Source organism: Microtus pennsylvanicus, chromosome 9 (genome assembly GCF_037038515.1).
Source record: "Microtus pennsylvanicus isolate mMicPen1 chromosome 9, mMicPen1.hap1, whole genome shotgun sequence".
In the NCBI taxonomy this organism is placed as follows: domain Eukaryota; kingdom Metazoa; phylum Chordata; class Mammalia; order Rodentia; family Cricetidae; genus Microtus; species Microtus pennsylvanicus.
Window position 1 is genome coordinate 107,097,860 of NC_134587.1, and position 25,740 is coordinate 107,123,599.

The 25,740-nt window shown below is 51.4% G+C and overlaps 2 protein-coding genes across 3 annotated transcripts; one reads left to right on the forward strand and one right to left on the reverse strand.

The window, feature by feature from the left end:
* Positions 1 to 1,134: 1,134 nt before the first annotated feature.
* Positions 1,135 to 12,378, forward strand: Hsh2d (hematopoietic SH2 domain containing). 2 transcript variants are annotated; one of them, XM_075986966.1, is made up of 6 exons: positions 1,135 to 1,332; positions 4,872 to 5,022; positions 7,169 to 7,258; positions 8,489 to 8,654; positions 9,100 to 9,225; positions 10,701 to 12,378. In XM_075986966.1, the coding sequence occupies exons 2-6, from the start codon at positions 4,892 to 4,894 to the stop codon at positions 11,163 to 11,165; spliced, it is 978 nt and encodes a 325-aa protein (XP_075843081.1). In that variant the 5' UTR covers positions 1,135 to 1,332; positions 4,872 to 4,891; the 3' UTR covers positions 11,166 to 12,378. The 2 variants fall into 2 exon arrangements, with proteins under 2 accessions (XP_075843081.1, XP_075843080.1); XM_075986965.1 differs by having other exon boundaries at positions 1,136 to 1,328; positions 10,701 to 12,377.
* A 300-nt stretch (positions 12,379 to 12,678) lies between these two features.
* Positions 12,679 to 22,076, reverse strand: Cib3 (calcium and integrin binding family member 3). The gene is made up of 5 exons (XM_075984368.1): positions 21,973 to 22,076; positions 18,425 to 18,536; positions 15,486 to 15,633; positions 14,087 to 14,282; positions 12,679 to 12,769 (listed from the first exon to the last, which is right to left on the reverse strand). The coding sequence occupies exons 1-5, from the start codon at positions 22,074 to 22,076 to the stop codon at positions 12,748 to 12,750; spliced, it is 582 nt and encodes a 193-aa protein (XP_075840483.1). The 3' UTR covers positions 12,679 to 12,747.
* Positions 22,077 to 25,740: the final 3,664 nt, after the last annotated feature.

Here is a 25,740-nt window from a genome sequence, read left to right on the forward strand (position 1 = left end):
ACCAGTGCTGGTTTCCTTCTCTGTTGGGCCTTTGTCAACCCAAAGACTCCCAAGCCTACACCACCTGGGAAGAGCAGGGGTTCAGAAAGGCTCCCAGCTCCATCTTAGAAAGTATCTCCCTAGAGAGAAGAAAGCAGCTTTGCCCCTTGGTGTAGAGTCGAGAGAGGGTGGGGCAGGCAGCGCACAACCCTGTCAGCTTTGCCTGTTAGGCACAGGACCCGGGGTATGCACAGGATCACACACACACACACACACACACACACACACACACACACACACACACAATGTTTCAGTTCATTTTAAAGTCAGAAAAGGATTCAGGCATAGACTGGACCTGTGCTCGGTCGGCAGGGTACTTGATTATTGTGAATGGAGCCCAGGGTCCCACTCCACTACCACAGAAAATATAGAAAATATAGTAATACCTGCGATGCCAGCCTCCAGAGGTGTAGGCAAGAAGAGCAGAGCTTTGCACCAGCCTCAGCTATATAGTGGGTTCCAGGCCAGGTAGGGCTCCAGGAGACCCAGTCTTAGAAAATCAAACAAAATAAAATAGATGGATACTCTGGTTTTGTTTTTGTACTTTGGTTTTGTTTGGATTTTGAGTTTCAGTCTCCCTTTGTAGCCCAGGCTAGCCTGGAACCCCAAATCCTCCTGCCTCGGGTTTCTGAATGCTGGGACTATAAACCTGAGCCGTCAGGCTTTCACATTGGCCTAGAAGGCCGTGGTCATAGAAAGTCATTTCAGGTGTGTTTGCAAAGGAAGCCAGGATAGAGCTGTGTGAGAGTAAGAGTCTGTCCTTCAATGTCTCTGTCCAGCCTCAGGGCTTTGGCACATGCTGATCCCTGTTTACACACTGTTCCTGCACCCCATACCCACCAAGCAGTCCCTACTGGCCCCTTTCCTGATCTTTGGGACTGCAATAAGGGCGGGAAACGCAGCTCGGTTAGCAGAGTGCTTGCCTAGCAAACTAAGTTCTGGATTCCACTGCCAGCAGTGAGTAGTGGAGGCAGGAGGATCATTAGTTCAAGGTCATTCTCAACTACATAGAAAGTTCCAGGCTAACCTGCGGTACATGAGACTGTTTCAAAGGGGGCTGCAACTGTCTTGGGGGTTCCAAGGAGCTGAACAAAGGCGTGGCAGGAGCCAGTATCAGCCAGTATCAGCTTCAGCTACAGACACAAGCCGGGAGCTTGGTTCACCTGCTGGAGGAAACAGGAACTGGCTGGGGCTGCCGCCCTGCCCCTCTGACGTGCAGACCCTGAAGCGAAACTTGGGCTCTAGCGGCAGCTCAAGAGTCCTGCGGAACACAGCCCGGGCTCTCCAAGGTCAGTAAGTATCCTGCATCCTGAACCCAGCATCCAGAATCCTGGCATCCCTGCATCCCAACATTCCCCAGCTGCAGAACCTCTGGGGCTCCAGCACTGGGTGAGGTGGGGCTGGGAGATGCGGGAAGGGCTTACCAGAGGAGGGAACCGTTGCAAGCTCTGTCATGGTTATCCACACCTGCCATTCCAGCATGCTGATGGCTGAGGCAGGCTAGATCATGAGTTTGAGGCTAGCTTCAGCTATGCAGTGAGACCTGTTTCAGAGAAACCAACGACCCACTGGCCCTGTGTCCTAAGAAAGTAACGAGGATGAGGCAGAGAAAGTCCTCCAGCTCCGTGGGGTCCAGCCTGAGCCAGCAGAGGAAGAAACAAAGGGGAAACTCCTGGGGAGGGGAGGGAGAAGGAAGGCTGGCTGGAGGAGGAGACGTTCACATTGGGTCTTAAAGATGTGTAGAAGTGTTCTGAAATAAAGAGAGAATTCTGTCCCAGCTTGTGACTGGGTTCAGCTATATTTTATACTAAGAAAGAAGTAGAGTCCATTCATGACGGGATTCATTCTGGGAGATGTGTTGGTGGGTGGTTTTTGTCAGTGTGTACTTACACAGCCTGGATGGGTTGCTTGCTGCACCCCTGGGGCCATGAACAGTGTGAAAACTGGAGCACCGTGGCAGGTGTCTGGGCCTGTGAAGCAGGGCGAATAATGAAAGAAAAAAGGGAAGGGCTGACAAGATGGCTCCGTCGATAAAGCATTTGGCAGAGGTCACGAGGATCTGAGTTCAGATCCCTAGCACCCACGAAAGGCTGGCCTGGCAGGTGAGGGCCACCTGTCATCCCGGCATGTGGGAGGTGGAGGCAGGAGATCCCTAGGGTAGCTGGCTAGTCAGACTCCCAGAAGCTGCCGGCTCATTCAGAGACTCTGCTTAGATACATAAGGGGGAGAGAGAATGAAGAAGACACCTGATGTCAACTGCAGGCCTACACACATCTATCTGCACATGCGTGTGCCCGCACATGGACACTCCCACATACACACTAAAATTTTTTAAATATCAGAATAACACTGGCGAGAAGGGTCAACAGTTAAGAGTGCACCTGCAGAAGAGCCGAGTTCAGTTCCCAGCACCTACATGGGGAGGCTCACGACCACCTGTAAATCCATCTCCAGGTACCCAGTGCCATGTTCTGCCTCCAGTGGTACCTGCACACACGGGGCTAATAAACATTTATATCTATACACAGAGAAGCACATACATACACATAAATAAAAACATTTTAAAAACAAATAAGCAATAAAATAAATAAAAGCCAGGTAATAGGAGAATTTCAGCTCCACTATTATTACTTTCAAGAGTGGCCTAGAAGCTCCTAATCCTCCTGTCTCCACCTTGTAAGTACTGAGATGATGGATGTTTGCCACCACATCTGGCCTTCTGTTTTTAATCCAGGGTAGTCCTGGGTAGCTCTGAGCTCATAGCAGTCCTGCCTCAGCCTCCCAAGTGTGGGGATTATGGATATATAGCAATACCTGGAGTCCTGGCAAAGTGTAAACTGGGCTTGGTCGAGCAGGCTGTCGCCCAGGACTTGAGAGGGGTAGGTGAGAGGACCGGGAGTTCAGGATTATCCTCAGCTACACTAAGGTCAGCCTGGGCTACATAACTCTGTCTCAAAAAAAGGAGGGAAGGAAGGAAGGAAGGAAGGAAGGAAGGAAGGAAGGAAGGAAGGAAGGAAGGAAGGGAGTAAGAGAGGGAGGGAGGGAAGAAGAAGAAGGGAGGGAGGGAGGGAAGGAGGAAGGGAGGGAGGGAGGAAGAAGGAAGGCTGCCTCTCACTTTTCCATACACACAGGTGTGTAAGCCATCTATGTATTGTACTGACTATATAGCATTCTGTCCCAGCCCTTCCGAAAATATCACTTAACGACAGATGTTAAGGCCCCAAGCAGTTAAGTTTGTGACTTTACACAGCAGCTATGCAAGGAAGAATTTGAACCCAGATAATCTATCTGCCTCTAATTCCACATGCTTTGATGTCTGTGACCCCAGGCCTCATCCTGGGGAGACCCCAGCCTGGAAGAAACGGTTCACCTCCGTGGAACCCTGCTGAGAGAGGGACAGGAAATGGGAACAGAGATAGTATGCAGCTTGGTTATCAAGTGTTCACTAATCAATTCAGTTAATCACTTTCTTCTGAGTACCTTTAGGCTGCACCGCCACCCTATGTCAACAGACCTCTCCTCGTGGGATCAACCCATCTTCCGGGACTGGAGGTGGGGATGCACAGCTCAGGTCTAGGGCCTGAATGACGAGTGATAGAGAAGCCCTGGGGAAGAGGTTTTTGCTAGTTTTCCTTCAGCTTAATACTCAATACTGTTTTACATGTATTTACCACGTCCTTTATGTCACCAGCCTACAAAGCCCTGTGGTACCCTGAATGTAAATCAGCCAACACGAGTATGAATTAACAGTGTACAGGAAGAGCTGTCACCTAAGGAGGTAAACGCAGGAGGGTTAGAAGTTCAAGGCCATCCTTGGCTACGTGATGAGGTTCAGGCTACCCTTTCTCACACACTAAACCAAGAGCCCACTTAGTCTGTAAAATGCTTCTGTTGTGAGCATAAAGCATAAAGGCCTGAGTTCAGATTTGCCTTCCAGCAGGCATGGAGACAACAGAGCAGAACAAAGGTCCCGCACGGGTGGGGGTCTGGGAATGGGGATTGGAGGACCCTGGAATTCTGTGACCAGCCCCAGCTTTAGTGACAGACCCTTCTCAGAATCTAAGGTGAGGTATGAAGAGATGTCTCAGCCACTCGCTGCTCTTAAAGAATCCAGTTCAGTGCTCAGCACCCACATGGAGCAGCTCACAGCCACCCACAATTCCAGCTCCAGGAGATCTGGTGCCTTCTAGGAACCAAAGGCGCCTGCTCATGTACACACACACACACACACAGAGAGAGAGAGAGAGAGAGAGAGAGAGAGAGAGAGAGAGAGAGAGAGAGAGAGAGAGACATAAAAAAAACTTTTAAAAATATGTCAGTTTGGTCAGGCAGTGGTGCACTCAGGAGGCAGAGGCAGTGGATCTCTGTGCATTTGGCAAGAGCCTGGTCTACAGAGCGAGTTCCAGGACAGCCAGGGCTACGCAGAGAGCCCTGTCTAAAAACACAAGAACAACAACAAAATCTTGGTTTAGCTGGGGATGGTTCAGGATGAAAGGGTGCTTGCTGCCAGGCCTGAAGACCTGAATTTCAGTCAGGGAACCACATGGTGGAAGGAGACAGCCGACTCCCAGAAATCGTCTGGACTTCCCTACATATATACTGCGGCCCATGAACACACACACAATCAATAAACAAAACCATGGTGTGGGGCAGTAGAGGAAGACACCTGACCCTCCTTCACAGCCACTCGCCACCTAGCAACAGCCTGTGACACAACAGTGTGTCTGCAGGAACCGCCTTGCTCTGGCCACCAGGACGGCTCCCAGTAAACCAGGTACCAGCGTGTGCAATGTTAGAGCCAAGAGGCACCCACCTCTATCTCCTCCCTCCAGGTGACCCTTCTTTGGATGCCATGGCAGAAGCAGAAGTCTGGAAGCTGCCCCCGCCACTGCCCCCTCGGCTGGACTGGTTTGTGCACACCCAGGCAGACCAGCTGGCCCAAGGTGGGATCCCAGAGTGGTTCCACGGCACCATCACGCGACAGTAAGGACATAATGATAACCCCATCCTGCTTTATCCTGCTTCAAGGTCCATCACCCCTAACCACAGTGGACATTTTGGGGCAAGGCCCCTGTTCACATCATTCTCACACTCGCTCCGGGCCACGGGAAGCTGAGGAGCAGGTAAGGTTAGACCCCTGCCTGAGTCCCACGGCAGATGCGCAGATGCATAGCCCAGCTGGACTCTAGACTCAGTGCATAGGCAGACCATAGCCTCTGCTGTGGATACTGTGTGTGACCTCAGAGGATTGCAGGCAGGCAAGAGTGGAAGCTAGGAGGAGATCTACTTAAGGGTCAGCATCAGAAGCCTCCAAGTGACACTGTGGATACTGTGTGTGACCTCAGAGGATTGCAGGCAGGCAAGAGTGGAAGCTAGGAGGAGATCTACTTAAGGGTCAGCATCAGAAGCCTCCAAGTGACACTGTGGATACTGTGTGTGACCTCAGAGGATTGCAGGCAGGCAAGAGTGGAAGCTAGGAGGAGATCTACTTAAGGGTCAGCATCAGAAGCCTCCAAGTGACACTGTGGATACTGTGTGTGACCTCAGAGGATTGCAGGCAGGCAAGAGTGGAAGCTAGGAGGAGATCTACTTAAGGGTCAGCATCAGAAGCCTCCAAGTGACACTGTCCAAAGCCCAGCACTTCAAACCACCAAAAAAGACTGGACATTGTTTATTCAGAAGCTGTGGCTACGGCTCGATTGCTAAAGTGTGTGTCGCTTAGTTGAGTAGTTGGGAGAGTGCTTGCCTGGTGTACACAAAGCCACTGTGCATAAACCAGGCACACCATCAACCCAGTACTCAGAAGGTGGGGGGTGAGGGGTCACGAGTTCAAGGTCATCCTCAGCTACTTGAAAGTGCAGGCCTGCAAGCTCCAGGGCCTTCCTGGTGTTACTGGGACAGGGCCTGGTGTTTCCAGGTTCTTGGCTTCTTATAGTAGGGGCTCACAGGAATTTGCAAAAGCAGCGAAATTGTGGAATTGGGAGCAAAGCAATAGTGCAGGTTAGAAGTGTTACATTACTTGACAATGCAGCTTCAGTTCCTGGGACCCACAAGGCAAAAGGAGAAAACCAACTCTGAGGACTGTCCTCTGGTTTCTGAATGTGTCTGAGCACATTTGCCTGCCCTAGCTGTCCCTGGAAATAGACTGGCCTCTAACTCTCAGGGATCCACCTGCATCTGCCTCCCGGGTGCTGGGTCCAAGAGAAGGCATCAGATTGCTGAGTGAGTGGTTCCCTTCTGACTCACAGGTTGGATCTCACAGCACATGCCTTCCCACACAGGTGTAAGATGGGAAACAAGGATTCTCCCAAAAAGACCTGGAAGGATACGGTTTGCGTGAACACACATGCACATTAGACCAGTTGAGGCTGGGTCAGAACTGTTCTTTCTTTTCTTCTTCTTCTTCTTCTTCTTCTTCTTCTTCTTCTTCTTCTTCTTCTTCTTCTTCTTCTTCTTCTTCTTCTTCTTCTTCTTTTTCTTCTTCTTCTTTTTTTTTGTTTTGTTTTTCGAGACAGGGTTTCTCTGTGGCTTTGGAACCTGTCCTGGAACTAGCTCTTGTAGACCAGGCTGGTCTCGAACTTACAGAGATCCACCTGCCTCCCGAGTGCTGGGATTAAAGGAGAACTTTTCTTTTTCAGTAATAAGATATTTACATTTTTATTATCTTTTATTTTTTACTATGTGTGTGGTGGTCAGAGGGCAGCTTGTGAAAATCAGTTCTCTCCTTCCATGTGAGTCCCAGGGATTGAATTCGGGCCGGCAGGCTTGTCAGAACCATCTGGTCAATCTCGGATCAGCCCTTCAATTCTTCCTTCTACATAGCCTGGGAATACATTGAATAGAAACTAAATGTGATTGTTTATAGGGTGGGAAACTTATCCCATTCTTAAGTGAGAGATGTACAGGTACTGTGGTGCACATGGGAGTCCAAGGTTGCTGTGTGCATTGCTCAGAGGGGTGGGGGTGCAGATGCAGGCACAGGACAGACAGGTCAGAGAGCTAGGCTGCCAAGTGCAGTACTGTAAGAGTGCCCCGTGCATAACCAGAGCCAAATGGAACCCCAGGTTGCTAAGCCATCCCCCATGCTTGCTGTCTCTGTATCAGCCAGTCTTTCTGTGTGCCTTTCCAGAGCTGCTGAGAACCTGCTGGAGTGTCAACCACCGGGAACCTTTCTTATCCGAGTCAGTCACAGCCACGTGGGCTACACCCTTTCCTACAAGTAAGGCCATGGCGGACGTTAGGCCAAAGGCACCACAGGCCTGAGGGCTCTGCCCGGTATGCAGGCCGGCTATATCCAGGAGTCGTGGAACACTGGGGAGGACCTGAGACCTGTGTCTGAGGGTGGGATAGGCAGGAATCTGAGGGTGGCCCTCGCCTCCTTCCAACTTTCACCTTCAAGTGAGTGACATGAATCTGAGTCAGGAAGGCCAGTGCCAAGAGCTCGTGGGTCTCAAAGCCTGATTTGGGCAACTTGAAGCACTCAAGGGAATCTCTCTCTCTGTCTCTGTCTCTCTCTCTGTCTCTCTCTCTGTCTCTCTCTCTGTCTCTCTCTCTGTCTCTGTCTCTCTCTCTGTCTCTCTCTCTTTCTCTGTCTCTCTGTCTCTCTCTCTGTCTCTCTCTCTTTCTCTGTCTCTTTCTCTGTCTCTCTGTCTCTCTCTCTGTCTCTCTCTCTCTGTCTCTCTCTGTCTCTCTCTCTGTCTCTCTCTCTGTCTCTGTCTCTCTCTCTGTCTCTCTCTCTGTCTCTGTCTCTGTCTCTCTCTCTGTCTCTCTCTCTGTCTCTGTCTCTCTCTCTGTCTCTCTCTCTCTGTCTCTCTCTCTGTCTCTCTCTCTGTCTCTGTCTCTCTCTCTGTCTCTCTCTCTCTGTCTCTCTCTCTGTCTCTCTCTGTCTCTCTCTGTCTCTCTCTCTGTCTCTCTCTCTGTCTCTCTCTCTGTCTCTCTCTCTTTCTCTGTCTCTCTGTCTCTCTCTCTGTCTCTCTCTCTTTCTCTGTCTCTCTGTCTCTCTCTCTGTCTCTCTGTCTCTGTCTCTCTCTCTCTCTCTATTTGGGAGAGGGTTTCATAGCCAGGCTGGCCTCGAACTTGCTATGTAGTATGGGGTGCACATCTGTTAGCCTAGCACGGGGAAGCTGAAACAGGAGACTCTGGAATTCAAGGTCATCCTTGGCTACACAGTAAGTTTCAGTGTAGCCTGGACTACATGAAATAGTGTTACAATGAGAAGATTGCTATAATTTGCTACTACTATTTGGTTGAGACAGGCTGGCCTCCAAGCCTCCATCCTCTGGCCCTCAGTCTTACCAGTGCAGCGAGGATGGACAAGCATCACAATTATATTGTATCCCTTATTTCATCCAACCAAGAACTCTTGAGGTGGGCCTTAGAAGTCCTGTGTGGTAACTGGCGAAACCAGGGCACAGTGTCTGCAATCCCAACTCCAGCAGTGTCTCCACAGAGCTCAGACCTGCTGCCGTCACTTCATGGTAAAGCTCTCAGACGACGGGACTTTCATCCTTGCTGGGGACCATACGACCCATGCCTCTCTGGACGCCCTGGTCTCATTCCACCAGCAGAAACCTATTTGGCCGTATGGGGAGCTGCTGACCCAAGCCTGTGGCCAGGTAGGGGTGAGGGGACCCCAGCTGCCTGCCAGGGAGTGCCAGAGACCTCCTGCATGGAATTCACAGGGGTTCCTCTGCAGGAATGGCTTTCCTCTGAGGCTGGTGGGCGTGGCTTACCGGATGTGCACTGGGCTCTTTCAGTTTATGAATTATGAGTGTGGCCTAAACCTGCTGTGGGAGGGGCTCTTTCCTTTAACGGCTGATGGGCGTGTCCTAATGTCTGCTGTAATTGGAGCTCTTTCTATCATCTGAGACTCATGAGCTGGGTTCTTTCATCTGAGTATGATGTTTGGCCTATACACTGTGGGCAGGGCTCTTCCACTGAGACTCAGTGGGCGTGGCCTAGGTTCTGAGGTCGGTTTAAGAGGCCCCCACGGAGGGTTCTCCCCACCCCAGCCTTTCCTGTTGTTGGGTCTGAGCCCTATATCTCTTCCGTACCTTTCAGGAGGATCCAGCAAACGTCGACTACGAAAATCTCTTCCTGTACTCGAGTGCCCTGGCTCAGGGCGCTGAAAGCCAAGCTGGTGGCCCCACGGAAGGCCAGAGGCCTGCTTCCTGCCCACCCGAGGAGGTAGGCAGGCCCTGGGTTGGGGACTGGCAGAGAAAAGATGTTAGAGCAGACTCTTTCCAGAAAATGCCCTCCTCTGTAGCTGTGTGATTAAAGAAAAACATTTCCCGGTGATTCCCAGACTCGGAGATTAGACTCCACAGCTCATGGGGGTTCCATCCTCGCCCAGTCAGAAGCAACCAAGAGCCCTGCAACTCCAGGTCCTGGCCCTCAGCTTCCACGTGCATTCAGACACACTAGCCACCCTGAGAACCTTTTGTGCTGTTCTCCTCCAGTACCTCCACAGAGCCATTGCACACTTGCCAGGATCTAGAGTTTCCACACACATATCACCCTGTGTAGTCGGTGCAGAGAACAGTTTCCAACTTGATAGGTTTTTGTTTATTCTAGGTGTGTTTCCTGTCTATTTCTCCCATCAAACCTTGCAGTCCAGGTGGCTCATTCTGCATTGCTGTCTCCACCCCTCCAAGAGGACCTGGCATATTTTTTGTTTGTTTCTGCTAAGACAAGGTCTTTCTTTGTAGCCCTGGCTGGCCTGAACTCCTTCTGCCTCTGCCTCCTGAGTGTTAGAATTAAAGGTGTGTCCCCCCAGGACCGACCAGCCCTCACCATCTAAAGGAGCTAGGCTAATGAATCTTCAGTGTAAACGAATGAATACATTATGGATACATGAACTGGGTGGTGGTGGGGCACGCCTCTAATCCCAGCACTCTGGGAAGCAAAGGCAGGCATATTTCTGAGTTCAAGGCCAACCTGGTCTACAAAGTGAGTTCTGAGACTGCCAGGGCTGTTATATGGAGAAACCCTGTCTCAAAAACCCAGAAAATTATGGATACATGTACTGTAGCTCCTTGAAGCTAGTGGGGCCTTTAGGTTGAAGCCTTGTTGTACTTCAGGCTTCCTGCCTGGTGGGGAAGTTCTGACAATGGGGGCGGGGATGAAGCAAACTGATGTTCAGACATGTTTGTGCAATTCAGAGAAGACATCCTGGAGGAGGTCTCCGGGAGCTGGAATATGAGAAGGATGAGCAGCCAGACACAGAGATGCAGGGAGGGTGTTCCCAGAGTGGGGAGACATGTGCAAAGTCCTGGGGCTCAGAGTGTCTGCAGAACAGAGTGACAGAAGGCAATACATGGACCACTGTGGCTAGGGACCTCGGGGGTCTTAATAATCCTGTCTTCTACATCCCCTCCGAAATGGAGAAGGGTGGGGCAGATGCTGACAATAGAAGCGATCCCCAGAAGCAAGTTGGATAAATTCACTGAGCCACGCCTCCAGCCCAGCTGTAACTCTTGAGAAAATTTACCAAACCTTGGGAGCGGTGGTGAAGCCACACACAGAGATAGGCAGGATGGGGCAGGGATCGGGCTTGGGAGCTCCAGCGCCCTGGGACGAGGTAGAGGGGCTGGCTGCATGGAGCTTTTTTGATCAGCCGGGCCCCAGGCTTCCCCTTCTCTGTTCCACTTTTCCTGTTCCAGGCTCTGGAAAGGAAACCTTCCACCGCAACTGATGGAAAGCTCGCATCAGCCCCCAGCTCCCCAAAAGCACTTTTTGGGGAGGCGAAACAGAAACTATGGAAGAACCTGAGGACACTGCCAGAGACCAGCCAGAGGGTGAAACAGCGGCTCACTTCGCACCTGTCCGCCACAAACCTGCTGGGGGACGCCAGGCCTGTGGCACAGCATCAAAGAGCTATGACTCGAGCATCCAGCTGGGACAGTGCCCACCACTCCGCAGGTGCCGGTGCCGGTGCAGCCACCTCCACAGCCTCCAGACCTGCCAGCTGGAGGGAGATGGTCTCAGGGGTCAAGACCTGGCGTGAAAAGCTGGTGAGGGCTTTGTCAGTCCAGGCCACCAAATCAGAGCCTGTAGACTTGCCAGAAGCCCAGGACTGGCTACCTGAGGAATACCTCCCACCACCGCCTTTCGCCCCTGGGTACTGACACATCCCCTCTGTCTTGGTAGTCCCTACCGCTGTCCTCCCAACCAGGGAACTGTGCTAAAGAAAGAGGTTATGGGGCTGAATTCTGCAGTTGACAGCCGAAGGACCTGATTATCCTAATAATAATAGAATTACCACTTTAGGGACTCGGGTGAGACGGCCCAGTGGTAAGGGGGTAAAGGCACTTGCAGGTCTCTGGTACTCACGTGATGGAAGGTGAGACCCAACTCTGAAAGTTGTCCTCCAACCTCCATATACATGTGTTGATACACACACATTTTGACACATATATGTAGTAAGCATAACCTTAAAAATACCACAGTGACTTTGTGGGCAAAACACATGCCAGGCCTGTATCCCAACCTCTCTGATCATGGGTTAGCCCTCTGTATCCGTGGGCTCCACATTCCACACTCAGCCACGTTAGCTTACTTAGGAAATTCCAGACCAGTGTTAAAAACATCTGAGCAGGTGAGATGACTCAGGTAAGGCTGCTAAGCCTGAGGATCTGAGCTTGAGCTGTGGGACCCGCAGTGGAAGGAGAGATCAGACCCACGGTGAAAGGAGACATCAGACTCCCGCAAGCTGCCCTCTGACCTCCGCACACGCTGTGGCACACGTGTGTCTCTTCCACACTAATAATATTATAAAAAAATTAAAGCCACCTTGGACAGCCTCTGAGGGGCAACAGCCCACTTGTATGAGAACACACGTGCACATGCATGCCCCCCACCCAAAGGCACCTGTACAGCGCAGGGACTGGCAGTGGCCTCTGAAGGGCTGTGTGAACTGTGATGAACGTAGACCTCTCTGGTCTTCATTTGGGAGATGGAGAAGACAGCAGTCCTTTCTCAGGGGGAGCATGCAGAAAAGAGACAAGGAGGACTTGGGCTTTTAGTTATCACAATTGCTATTGTTGTTAATTGAGACAGGATCTCATGTATTCCTGGTTGTGCCAGGACTGACAGAGATCTGCCTGCTACGCCTCCTGGGTGATAATATTAAAGTTGTGCCCCACCAATCCTGTCCTATTTTCATTTTTATTATTTTGTTTTGTTTGAAATAAGGTCTCTCTGGTAGCCCTGGCTGTCCTGGAACTCACTACGTAGACCAGGTTGGCCTTGAACCACAGAGATCTGCCTCCTGAGTGTACCACCACCAGCCAGCTATAACTGTTTTTGTTTTTAAATGTGTATGTGTGGGTGGGTGTGTGCACATAGGTGCAGTTGCTCAAGAAGGCCAATCTGTTTTATGATTGGAAAATGGTAACCCAGCCGGGCGGTGGTGGCGCACGCCTTTAATCCCAGCACTTGGGAGGCAGAGGCAGGCGGATCTCTGTGAGTTCGAGACCAGCCTGGTCTACAAGAGCTAGTTTCAGGACAGGCTCCAAAACCACAGAGAAACCCTGTCTCAAAAAAAAAAAACCAAAAAAAAAAAAAAAAGAAAAAAAGAAAAGAAAATGGTAACCCAGAGTGGGTGTGGCCACACAGAAAAACGCAAAGATGCCGAGGTAGGTTTGATTCCTGTTTATTCAGAGAGTCGGGTGGAGATGGGGAAAGATCAGCTGTGTCCTCCGGGTGCTGTCAGATGCGGATGTGGAAGGTGCTGTGAGGAAGGAGAGATGTCACTGAGTTCCCAATGGACACTGGGACCCCAGGGGCAAGCAGGGATTCACAGAGATGTGGACACCCTAGAAATCGCAGACAGTCCCCATGGGACTTAGGCTAGAGGTCAACATCGGGGTCATCCCTCAGGTGGCTTCCATGTTATGTTTTTAAAACATCTATCTATTTATTTATTATTTGTGTGTGGAGTGTGCCTGGGTCTGTGTATATGCAGCATGTTAAATGCAGGAGCCTGCAGAGGCCAGAAGAGAGCGTCGTGTTCCCTGGATCTGGAGTTACAGACAGTTGTGAGCCACCATGTGGGTGCTGGGAACCTCCCCAGCCCTGCAGTCAGGGCTCCGTGTCAGCCATGCACCTTCCCAGCCCTGCAGTCGGGGCTCCGTGTCAGCCATGCACACCACCCCCCCCCCCGAGCCTTGCAGTCAGGGCTCCGTGTCAGCCATGCACACCCCCCCCTGAGCCTTGCAGTCGGGGCTCCGTGTCAGCCATGCACACCACCCCCCGCCCCCAGCCTTGCAGTCGGGGCTCCGTGTCAGCCATGCACACCCCCCCCCCAGCCTTGCAGTCGGGGCTCCGTGTCAGCCATGCACACACCCCCCCCTGAGCCTTGCAGTCGGGGCTCCGTGTCAGCCATGCACACTCACCCCCCCCCAGCCCTGCAGTCGGGGCTCCGTGTCAGCCATGCACACACCCCCCCCAGCCTTGCAGTCGGGGCTCCGTGTCAGCCATGCACACCCCCCCCCCGAGCCTTGCAGTCGGGGCTCCGTGTCAGCCATGTACACTCACCCCCCAGCCTTGCAGTCGGGGCTCCGTGTCAGCCATGCACACACCCCCCCCAGCCTTGCAGTCGGGGCTCCGTGTCAGCCATGCACACCCCCCCCCCCGAGCCTTGCAGTCGGGGCTCCGTGTCAGCCATGCACACTCACCCCCCAGCCTTGCAGTCGGGGCTCCGTGTCAGCCATGCACACCACCCCCCCCAGCCTTGCAGTCGGGGCTCCGTGTCAGCCATGCACACCACCCCCCCCCCAGCCTTGCAGTCGGGGCTCCGTGTCAGCCATGTCCTCCCCAGTCCTGCAGTCGGGGCTCTGACCCTACTCCAGGATGCCTAGGACAGTTGTGTGACAGTTCACAGCAAAACTGTGGCAGGTGACAGACACACTGCTTCTGTCCACAGATGCCCACAGCCTCCTGGTTATGGTCCTTGGACAAAGTGGGCTGAAGCCACAGAATCTGGGGTCGTTCCCTGCGGTCTCAGACGGTGCAGCAGGAATTCTCATCCCTGGGTCTGAACCTGCACCTGAGGAAGTCTGGTGCCCGCAGGATCATGTTTTGGAAGTCCTCCGGGGACAGCCGCCCATCATGGTCGCTGTCTGCTTCATCCAGCACCTTCTCACAGACCAGGGTCACCTCCTCAGCACTCAGCTCCCCACGGGTGAGCCTGGTCACTGTCTGCTCCAGGTCCCACGCGCAAATGTAGTCATCATTGTTGAAGTCTGTGAGGTGAGGCCGACAATAGGGCTGGGGAGAGCAGGCGGCAGGAGGACGTCCAGGCACTGAGAGCAATCCCAGCCACTGTGACAACTGTTTCTCTTACTTATATGACACTCATTACATGTCAGGCACCATGATGACTGATTTTCTCTTATGTAAGCAAGCATTAATTGAGTGCCTTCTGTTTGCCAGCTGTTAGGATAACTTTTCATCTATCCATCCATTCAGTGAACTGATTTAGCCCTCACTGTGTCGGGCACCATGTCTGCTCATTTAAGAAATAGTTACTAGGTGCCTACTGTGTGGCATATGTGTTAATTCTTTCTTTCTTTCTTTTTTTGCATTCATTCATCTAACAAGTACTAAGCACGAACTGTGTACCGGGCATCACGATGGCTGCTTTTTATTCATTCGCTGACTTTACAGCCACTGTCGTCGTGATTTATCATTCATCAACTCCCCCACACATGCTAAAAGAGTGTGAAAGGGTGTTTTAAGTGTTTAGACCTGCGCCCACGCATGAGCTCCGCACGTGCTCCTGATGACCTTCACAGCAGACGTGGCTGGGACAGGGACATCCAGGACATGCCCAGGAGCACGAGTGGATCATCACCTATGGAGTCTGTGAGCTGTTGGGGCCTGGGAGAGTTTTACAGGTTCATTTACTGAGCGCCTGCTGTTCTTCATTGACTCGCTTGCCTATTGAGTACCTGTTATGGGCCAGGCCCTGAGGAAGTGCTGCTATTCCACATGCCCTCATTCAGAAAATACCGAACACCTATATGCACTCTGAACAGAGACAGATGGGGATATGGCTCAGGGCGGAGCCCCTGCCTAGAATCCCCAGTAAGGGACTGCGGGCGGGCTCAGGGGTGGAGCCCCTGCCTACAACCCCCCCCCAGTGAGATGCTGAGGGCGTGGCTCGGGGCGGAGCCTCTGCCTACACCCCCCCCCAGTGAGATGCTGGGAGCGTGGCCCAGGGGTGGAGCCCCTGCATAGGCTCCCCAGTAAGGGGCTGTAGATGGTGTTACAAGCAGAGAGCACAGCAAAAGCAAACGTCCTGAGGCTGGAAGCATTTGACAAATTCAAGAAAGGATGAACCTAATGTGGCTGGAATAGGGTACAAGGAGGTCTAGGATAGGGTGGAGGTCAGGGATGAGCATTAGATGGTCTCTGTCTGGTTCCCACCCCAGGGCCCCACGCACCATAAATCTTAAAGGCGTAGTAGGCCTTCAGGTCCCGGGGAGCCATCTCACTCATCACTGAGAACATATCGAGGAAGTTCTCTAAGGTCATGTGACCATCCCCATCTTGAGAGAAGACCTGTGCAATCCTCTGGCGGAAAGGGTTGTCCTGGCGACAAGAAGACAAATACCTGCTCTGCAGGGCCCCCCATCCCCACGGGTATCATCCCTGCCCCAATCCCCAGGACCTAGGGGTCTGGGACAGGAAGCCAGGCTCCTACACCTGCGCACCCCAGGCCCAGTTCCACAAGATCCTTGTGACCCAAGGGAGCCAATCAGAACCTGACATTCACTTGCAAGCCATAATGGACCAGAGAGGGACACGTGACTCAAACTAACCAATCAGATACTTCCTGAGGTTTGTGCCTCTTTCCAGAGGGGAGTTTTCTAATCTAATTTTAGTGTGTGTGTGTGTGTGTGTGTGTGTGTGTGTGTGTGTGTGTGTACATGTGAGTGCAGGTACCCTCTTATATCCCCTCTTGGAGGGAAACATCTTTGTTCCTTTGTTGTTTTTGAGACAGGGGTTCTCTGTGAATCCCTGGCCTCGAACTCACAAAATCCTCCTGCCTCTGCCTCCTGAGCGCTGGGATTAAAGGCATGTGCCACCACTGCCCGGCAGAAGGAAACTTCTTAAGGCACAGATGTAGAAAGGGAAGAGAAATGAAGAAATGCTCTAGGACTGTGGTTCTCACTCAGCCTTCCCAGTGCTGTGACCCTTGACACAGTTCCTCATGTTGTAGTGACCCCCAACCATAAAACTATTTTCGTTGCTACTTTATAACTAATTTTGATACTGTTATGAGTCATAATGTAAATATCTGTGTTTTCCAATGGTCTTGGACCACTGTCAAAGGGTCATTTGACCCCCCCAAAGGGATCACTGGTCTAAGGGAAGGAGAAACATTTCACCCTGCAGGGTAGTTCATTAAGACCTGAAGCACATGACTCAATGTAGCCTCAGAAAGTCCCTGAAACTAACCGGATTCACTGGCCCCTTCTTCTCCAAGAGCAGAGATCTCTAAGGACTGCTGAGAGATGCTCTCAGACAAGCCGGACTGCTTAAAAGAGGCTCAGCCATAAAGAGGTCTAGGCCAACTGAGTCACTTGGAGGGGACACTCTCAAACCTGCTGAGCTGCCTGCAGGCTGTGCAGGGCACTCCAGGTTCCCAGCTCTGAAAGACGTCACTTGCACTGGGGTGGACTTTGGTGATGCAGCTGTCTGTGTGTCATTTTTGCTTCTGTAAGGAACTGGGATGGTTAGAATAAGAATGGCCCCCTTAGGCTCATATATTTGAGTGCTTAGTCATCAGGGATTGGCACTACTTGAGAAGAACTAGAAGGTGTGACCATGTTGGAGGAAGAGTGTCATAGAAGGCAGGCTTTGAGGTTTCCAAAGCCCAAGCCAGGCCCAGTGGCTCTCCTTCATCCCGCTACCTGTGGATCCAGATGTAGAAATCTCAACCTCTCCAGCACCACCTTGTTCCCTGCCATGGTAAAGGACTAAACCTCTGAAACCGCAAGCAAGTTCCGATAAGAGCTGCCATGGTAAAGGTGTCCCTTCACAGCAACAAACAGTGACCAAGACAGAACTCCACTGGTTCACCAAATTGGGCTTTGGTAATAATGTGCTTTGGTCTGCCAGCTGGGTGTGTAAATGTCTATTCATATTTCCCCAGATTGATGCCACAACCATCTCTGAGTGACACCACAAGACAGTGTCAGATCCCATGGAGCTGGGTTACAGGTGGTTTTCTCCATACACACACACACATTCTCCCCATCCACACGAGCCCATATTCCCAACACACATCACCCCACACACACACTGCCCCTACACACACACACACACACACACACACTCCACACACACATATGCTGCCACCACCACACAAACACATTCCCCTTTCCCACACAAAACACGGATTCTGCATCAACACATACACATACCCACACATTTTGCCCACACATACATACATTCCCCTCAGAACACACCCGCATAACCTCCTGCATCCCCTCCACACACATCCTCACACACACAAACATCGCCCCCCACATACACATCCCCCACACTGCCCACGCACATCCCCACACACTGCCCACACACATCCTCACACACACACATCCTCCCACACTGCCCACACACATCCCCCACACTGCCCACACACATCCCCCACACTGCCCACACACATCCCCCATACACACACACATCCCCCATACACACACACATCCCCCATACACACACACATCCCCCACACTGCCCACACACATCCCCCATACACACACACATCCCCCATACACACACACATCCCCCATACACACACACATCCCCCACACTGCCCACACACATCCCCCATACACACACACATCCCCCATACACACACACATCCCCCATACACACACACATCCCCCATACACACACACATCCCCCATACACACACACATCCCCCATACACACACACATCCCCCCACACTGCCCACACACATCCCCCCACACTGCCTTATCCTCCCGCACCCTTAGATGTCTCCTTCCCAACTTTCTGAATTCATCTTCCTTTCTTTGTTTTCTTCTTTTCTTTTTCTTTTTCTTTTTCTTTTCTTTCTCTCTCTCTCTCTCTCTCTCTCTCTCTCTCTCTCTTTTCTTTTCTTTTTCTTTTTCGGTAGCAGCTCACTGCGTTACTGACTTGGAACTTGCTATGTAGCTCAGCCCAGCCTCACACTCAAACAGAGACCTACTTGCCTCTGCAGGAGATCCGTGTGCCACCACACTCCAGCCCACGGCCTCGTCTCTCTCGTGGCAGCTATGTGTCTCTCTGAGCCCCATTTTCTTTTCTGTGGGTGCCAGCAGCTCCCACTTCACAAGAACATGATGCAGACACCTCTGTCCCCAGGCCCAGGCATACCTTCAGCTCTGGCATGCTGCCAATCAGCTCGTAGGGAACCTTCACCTCAGGACAAGTGGTATAGTCTAGGGGTACCAGCTGGGGAGCCAGGTCCTGGTAGCGATAGAAGATTCTGGTGTGGGGAGAGAGAAGCCAGGAAAGGCTGAGAGCCAGGAAGCAGTAGGGACTTATCCCTCCCCTTACACACTTGCAGTTCCTCCACAAGGAAGGACACTGGGTCCCCAGGAGCCCAGGCCGGAGTCTGACCCTTGAGCACACAGAGCCAGAGATTGGCACCTCTATTGCCCTCCCCACAGACAAGGCCACGGTGGAGAGGGGAAGCAGAAACAAGGGAAGGAGGAAGAAGGGCTTCCTGGAGGAGGAGGCATTGGTGTTGGGCTTACAAGTAGGAGCAGGAGTTGACTTGGAAGATGGAGCTAGAGGGAGGTACCAATGACTGATCGATCATTCCAGAGCCAATATTTGAGGGACCTGGCTATAGAACCTATACAATTGATTATTACATCAGCAGGATCCTGCCTCTACTGACTCCCCCACCCAAGTCTCAGGCTTCCTTCATTCTCTCCATGCTAGGAGGCAGGTTTCCCCAAGGGTCAGGGCACAAACAGCTAGTTTTTGAAACAAAGTCTCCCTATATAGTCTAGGCTATCTCCTTATATAGTCTAGACTATCTTCCTATGTAGTCTAGGCTATCTCCCTATGTAGTCTAGGCTATCTCCCTATGTAGTCTAGGCTATCTCCCTATGTAGTCTAGGCTATCTCCCTATGTAGTCTAGGCTATCTCCCTATGTAGTCTAGGCTATCTCCCTATGTAGTCTAGGCTATCTCCCTATGTAGTCTAGGCTATCTCCCTATGTAGTCTAGGCTATCTCCCTATGTAGTCTAGGCTATCTCCCTATGTAGTCTAGGCTATATCACACTCTTTCTGCTTCGGCTCCCTAAGGATGGGGATGGCAGGCCTCTAGTTGGATTTTTTAAAAAGAGAATCTACAAAACATTGGTGATGGTGTACCCTCCTTAAGGTGCACAATAAACCTCAAAAAGGCCATCCTTAGCATCTCTGATGTTCCCAAGTTGATAAGAACTTTCTCAGAGGGACAAGGATGTCCCCGGGTTTTCTCATGACTACATACCTGAGGACAGCTGGTGAGCCTCAGTCCTAACCCCATCCCCTTGTATGGGCTGCTCCGGGGAATGCCCTGAGAGTGTTTATCTCTCCTCTGAAAATATTTTTACAGTTATGTATTTATTTGTGTATCTATATGTATATGTACATGTTACAGTGCATATATCAGGGTCAGAGGACAGCTTATGGGAGTGGATTCTCTCCTACCGTATGAGCCCTGGGGTTTGAACTTAGTTCTCAGGCTTGGCAGCAAGTCTCTTTTTTTGCTGAGCTGTATCGAGGACCCACAGTTTGTCTTTCTTTGTGGCATCCAGCGAGTCCCTCTTTGCTCCCAGTCTCAGTTTTTCTGTTTGACAGTCTGGAAGTTGGAGCCAGTCGAAATGTCAGACTCACCAGGATTCTGCTTGTGTGCCCCGGAAATGGAAGTCCTCCGTGCCCAGGCCTCATGATGGCCAACGTGGCCGTGCCAACTGTCCTCACACAGATAAAGGGCTGATGGGTGAGAAGTGTGCCCATCAATAATAGATGCTCTGTGTCCACACAAGAGGGGCTCGGCCCTGAGCACCCCAGAGCTGAACCCCAGCCAGCTTGGGTTTCATGGCTCCAAGTCACAGATAATGGTCCGACAGAAGGACGACACAGGAGGTTCATCTGGGCTCAAGCCAGGGACGCAGTCACCCAGGAGCCACCCACCCGCACCAGGACCTCCTCTACGCCACTCAACTCTGCCCTGAACCCCAGCCTCTAAATGCCAGTGAGCCTCCCCAAGGCTCGGCCCCTTCCTTGGCTCTTTGCTACCTTTGTACAAAACTCTGCCCGTGTGACAGAATGAGACTCCCCGGCCAGCCGTCTCTACCCTGGAGGCAACATCCACATCAAAGCTTTAAGCCTGCCGGTGCTACAGCTTGGCTCCCTTCACACCACAGAAGATCCCGAGCATGATGGAGCACACTGTGATCCCAGCACTCCGGGAGAGGCAGGCAGATCTCGGTGAGTTTGAGGCCAGCCTGGTCTATAGAGCAAGTTTCAGGATAGTCAGGGTTACACAGAGAAACCATGCTTTGAAATAAAAACAAAAATTGAAAAGGAAAAAAGAGAAACCATCCAAAAACAAACAAACAAAAAAAAACCCCAAAAAACAAAACCAAAAAACAAAACAAGGGGAACCAAAATGATGAAATGGATCATCTGGTAAAGACACTTGCTGACTTGCTGCCAAGCCTGATGACCCGAGTTTCACCCCCAAGACCCATATGGTGGGAGGAGAACATCTGAGCCATCTGGATTCCATCCCCAGCACCCAAGGGGGTAGAAAATAACTAACTCCACAAACTGTCATCTGACCGCTACACATGCATCATGGCACGTGTTACACACATCTGCACATTCACATCATACTCCCTGCAGGGCCCAGACCCTCACCCAACCCCTCCCTGCTTTGACAGCCATGACAGGCTGCGGAAAAGACCCAGCAAGATGTAGGCCCTGACTCGGCAGGATGTGCTGAGCCCCCAGCCTTGCCCGTCCTTACCTGCCAGGTGTCCTCCATGTGGTAGGGCGCCAATCAGAGGGTGGTGGAAGGCAGTGCCGCCCCATCCCCATGTCCTCCAGGTATAGCCACCAATCAGAGGGTGGTGGAAGGCAGTGCCGCCCCATCCCCATGTCCTCCAGGTATAGCCACCAATCAGAGGGTGGTGGAAGGCAGTGCCGCCCCCTCCCCATGTCCTCCATGTGGTAGGGCACCAATCAGAGGGTGGTGGAAGGCAGTGCCGCCCCATCCCCATGTCCTCCAGGTATAGCCACCTTTCCGCAGCTGACCAATCAGCTCAAGACAGAGTCCCAGAGTCCCCTAGCCCAGAGGTGTGTGCCAGTCCTGAGACTGTTACTCTGCCACTAGAAGACCTCCTTGCTCTACCCCCAATATATACCCTGCCCCATTGCAGCTCAGGGGGCTCTCCTACTCCACCCACTGTGTCGGATGGACAGAGGACCCAAATTAACTCATAATTAAAAAGACTCTTTGCTTTTGCATCGGATCTGGTCTCTTGGTGGTTTGTGGGGAGGTGGTCCATACTCTGGGCACAACACTCCCTACAATAATATTTAAAAAAAAAACCAACCTGCAACCAGCTACAATGGCACACACTTGAGAGGTAAATTTGAGGCTAGCCCGGGCTCCTTCTCAAACAAAACAGAACAACAATAAGATTTCACAAAGCCCAGGCAGTGACTAGAAGGTTGTTTTGGGGTGTCACCTCCCCCACTGACCTCATGATCTCCTTCCTCGTGAAGAAAGTACAGTCCTGTGGAAGAGAAATGGCTTGGCCCAGTCCTGTCTCTGGTGGTGTCTCCACGTACCCCTTCAGTAGCTCCGAACACACACAGATGTCACAAACGAGGCTCTGCTGAGACTCTTGGCTACCTGGAACCCAGACCAAGCTGCGCCAGCTGGCAGGATCCGCCACCCACACCCACCTGGTATTCCTCCAGCTGCTCATGAGTGAACACAGTCTGCTTGTTGCCCATGCTGGGGACCACAGTCTTGAATCCACTGGAACTGAAATTACAGGTGGCTTCTCAGGGGCACCCAGGCACATAGTGTCTGAGCCGATGTCCCTGCCCTGGCTGTCACCCGCCCACCCATCCAGTCACCCCAAGCTTAGTGAAGCTCAAGTTACAGTCTGGCTCTCTGGGCAACCATTTGAATGTGTCCCCAGGTGAGCAATGAGGGCTGTGGGAGGTCACAGAGGAGCCAGACTCATCTCCATCTGATGAGACTGGTGGCCAAGGACACCTTCAGGAGAAGGCCAAACACACACCCCAGCTCAAACCCCAGCTTTCCCCCTGTAGCTATGTGGCCCTGGATAACTGTAAATGGAAATTACATAAGCTTCTATATCATAGGATCAGTCTAAAGGTGACAGAGAGAGAGAGGGAGAGAGAGAGAGAGAGAGAGAGAGAGAGAGAGAGAGAGAGAGAGAGAGAGAGAGAGAGAGGGAGAAAGAGGAGGAGGATCCAGGCCATGGTTGCACACAACACTTGGGAGTCCATCTCTGTGAATCCAAGGCCAGCCTGGTCTACAGAGCAAGTTCCAGGATAGCCAGGGCCACATAGAGAAACCCATCTCAAAGAAAAAAAGAAGAGGAGGAAGAGGAGGAAGGAAGGGAGGGAGGGAGGGAAGGAGGGAAGTAGACTAGGGAGATGGCTCAGCCAATAAAGGTCTTTCTGTGTACATAAGAACCTTACTGGTGAGGTGTGGGTGAGGTGAATCTGGGTGGAAGAAGACAGGGCGATCCCTGGGGCTCACGGGCCAGCCAACCTGGCCAATCACTGAGCTCTGTGTTAGTGAGAGACTCTGGCTCAAAAAGAAAGGATAGTGAGCAATAGAGGAAGATACCAGGCCGTGCACAAACACTACACAAGGAAACAGGAGAGGAGGGACGACTGACTGGCTGCTGGTCAGGAGCAGGGACAGATGCAGCAAGATGAAACATGCGGTGAACGCTACAGTCCTTGTAGTGCTGAGTTAGATGAAGAAAGAGAGCCAAAGTCTAAAGCTGAGACCCTGCCGTGCTGGTGATCCGGGAAGAGGGAACAGCAACCGAGAAAATGCTGCCGTATGCTTTTGACCCAATTTACAATGCCAGGCACGAGTCCCCTAATGCAGCACACACATCTGGCCCAGCAGGTCAGTGGTGCAGCACACCACAGCCGCAGCTCAGGAAAACGATCGGCCCCGACACCAACCTCCAGTCTGGAATGGGAGAACTGGCTAGCCAGAGAGTCTGTCTCCTCAGCAAGAGGGTCTAATGTTCTAGTTCTGCCTGGATAACCAACAAGCCATTTCTTTTTCTTTTTCTTTTTTTTTTTTTTTTTGGATTTTTCGAGACAGGGTTTCTCCGTAGCTTTTGGTTCCTGTCCTGGAACTAGTTCTTGTAGACCAGGCTGGCCTCGAACTCACAGAGATCCGCCTGCCTCTGCCTCCCGAGTGGTGGGATTAAAGGCGTGCACCACCACCGCCTGGCCCAACAAGCCATTTCTAAGAGGCTGTTCGGGTGTATTTTATACTAAAAGTGGGGAATACGGTAAAAGGTTAAATAGTTCATTTTTCTTTCCTTCCTTTGAGATTACAAAGTAGCAGGTTTCCAACTGTGGTCCACACCCATAGCTCATTCTGGGTGGTAGTCCCCACTTCCCCACCCCTGATCCAGTGGGCCAGGATGTCAGAAGCTGCCTTTGTCACGCTCGGGTACAGGGAAGAAGCTGGACGTTATGCCTCTAGTTGTGGCCACTCCTTTCTACACAACCTGCTTTAGTTACTGCTGTGTGAAGATACTGGATGGCTCTTGCTCCTTTCTTCCTCCCAGCCTCCCCTCTGCTCCTCCTCCCTCTTCCTCCTAGTCCACCCCCTCTTCCTCTTGTCTCCTGTCAGGGACCAGCCGTGGCAAAAACCATTTCTCATCACAATAGCCACAAATAAAATAAGATATCTTGAAGTAACTCTTAACTAAACAAACGGGAAAACCTGTATGACAAGAATTTTTAATCTTTGAAGAAAGAAACTGAAGACACAGAAAATGGAAAGATCTCCTATATAGCGAAAATGACAATCTTACCAAAAGCAATTTACAGATTCAATGCAAATGCCCATTAAAATTACAGCAAAATTCTTTACCGACCTCGAAAGAACAAACTTAACTTTATATGGAGAAACAAAAACTCAGGATAGCCGAAACAACCCTGTACAATAAAGGAACTTCTAAGGGCATCACAATCTCTGACTTTAAAGTTCACTACACAGCCACAGTTACTGAAAACAGCTTGATATTGGCATAAAGACAGACAGGGGGACGCAAGGAACTGATATCAATCCATACACCTACCAACAGCAGATTTTTGACAAAGAAGCAAAAAAATGTGCAGTGGAAAAAAGAAGGCATAGTTAACCTGCTTATTTTTATTCCTAACTGTCCTGAAGCTGCAGCTTCCTGAGGCTACCGTTTTTGCAGCCTTTCTGTTTAGACTTGACTCTTAGCTGAAGCCTAGCTGTGCACCAAGGGGCAGGGCACAGTCCCTCAGTCCTCTGCTTGGCTTGGCTTTCCTGCTGTACTAGGGAGCAGGGAGTGCCCATTCCTCATTCCTTGCTCTGCCTGGGCATAGGCCATGCCGTGTTGGGGCAGCTGGGACATATGCAGGATCTCTGGTGTCTGCTGGCGTGACTACTCTAAGACCATAGCATGCGGTCACAAACTCCCGCAAGTGTAGCTGCGCCGATTTTTACTATCCTTGCCTTTTTATTTTAACTTGTAATCATAAAATTAGGAGAATTCTTGAACCCTCTCCTCTGTAAAAGCTCTGTAATTACCTGTATAAGCTCCTTGGCTCATGGGTCAAATCTTAGCTTCTATGCATTTCTATTGACCTGCTCTGTGCGCTGACTGGGAGTTAAAAATTAGCTCTCTAAACTTTCTTTGTCTCCTGCTTGCCTTTCTGGCTCCACTGCGCAGGCGGGGTAGACTCAGCTGGCTATGACGCTTGTGCACAGCCTTCCGCAATCTCAGAGGTAAACTAGGTGATTCTTGGGCCAAAAGCCGTATTCCCTTCGTTCTTCCCACCCTTTCAGAAGCTACAGGGGTGCCGGGCGATGGTGGCGCACGCCTTTAACCCCAGCACTCGGGAGGCAGAGGTAGGCGGATCTCTGTGAGTTCGAGACCAGCCTGGTCTACAGAGCTAGTTCCAGGACAGGCTCCAAAGCCACAGAGAAACCCTGTCTCGAAAAACCAAAAAAAACCCAAAAAAACAAAAAACAAAAACAGAAGCTACAGGGGGAAAAGCAGCAGCGTAGGAGAAGTCGGTCCTCACCCTGGCCTCTCCAAATCCGGGGGGTGGGGGTGGGGGGTGGGGTGGGGCAAAGCTGGTGCCTCTGGGTACACGGCCAGCACAAGAGCAGGAATATGCTATTTTCAAACTCTAAATATCTCTGCCCTTGTTTCTTCTGGTCCACTTTAGCCCCTTTAGCTATCAACATACATAACTGAATATGATCTCCTTGTCCCATATTTATAACTATAAAAGCTTTACTCCAGATTTACTCTCCTGCTTCTCTCTTTTGCCTTTTAAATTCTACTACTTAAATCTGAGCACTCATCACTCACTTACGTGGTGCAATTTTCTCTCACAGGTTCCTCAC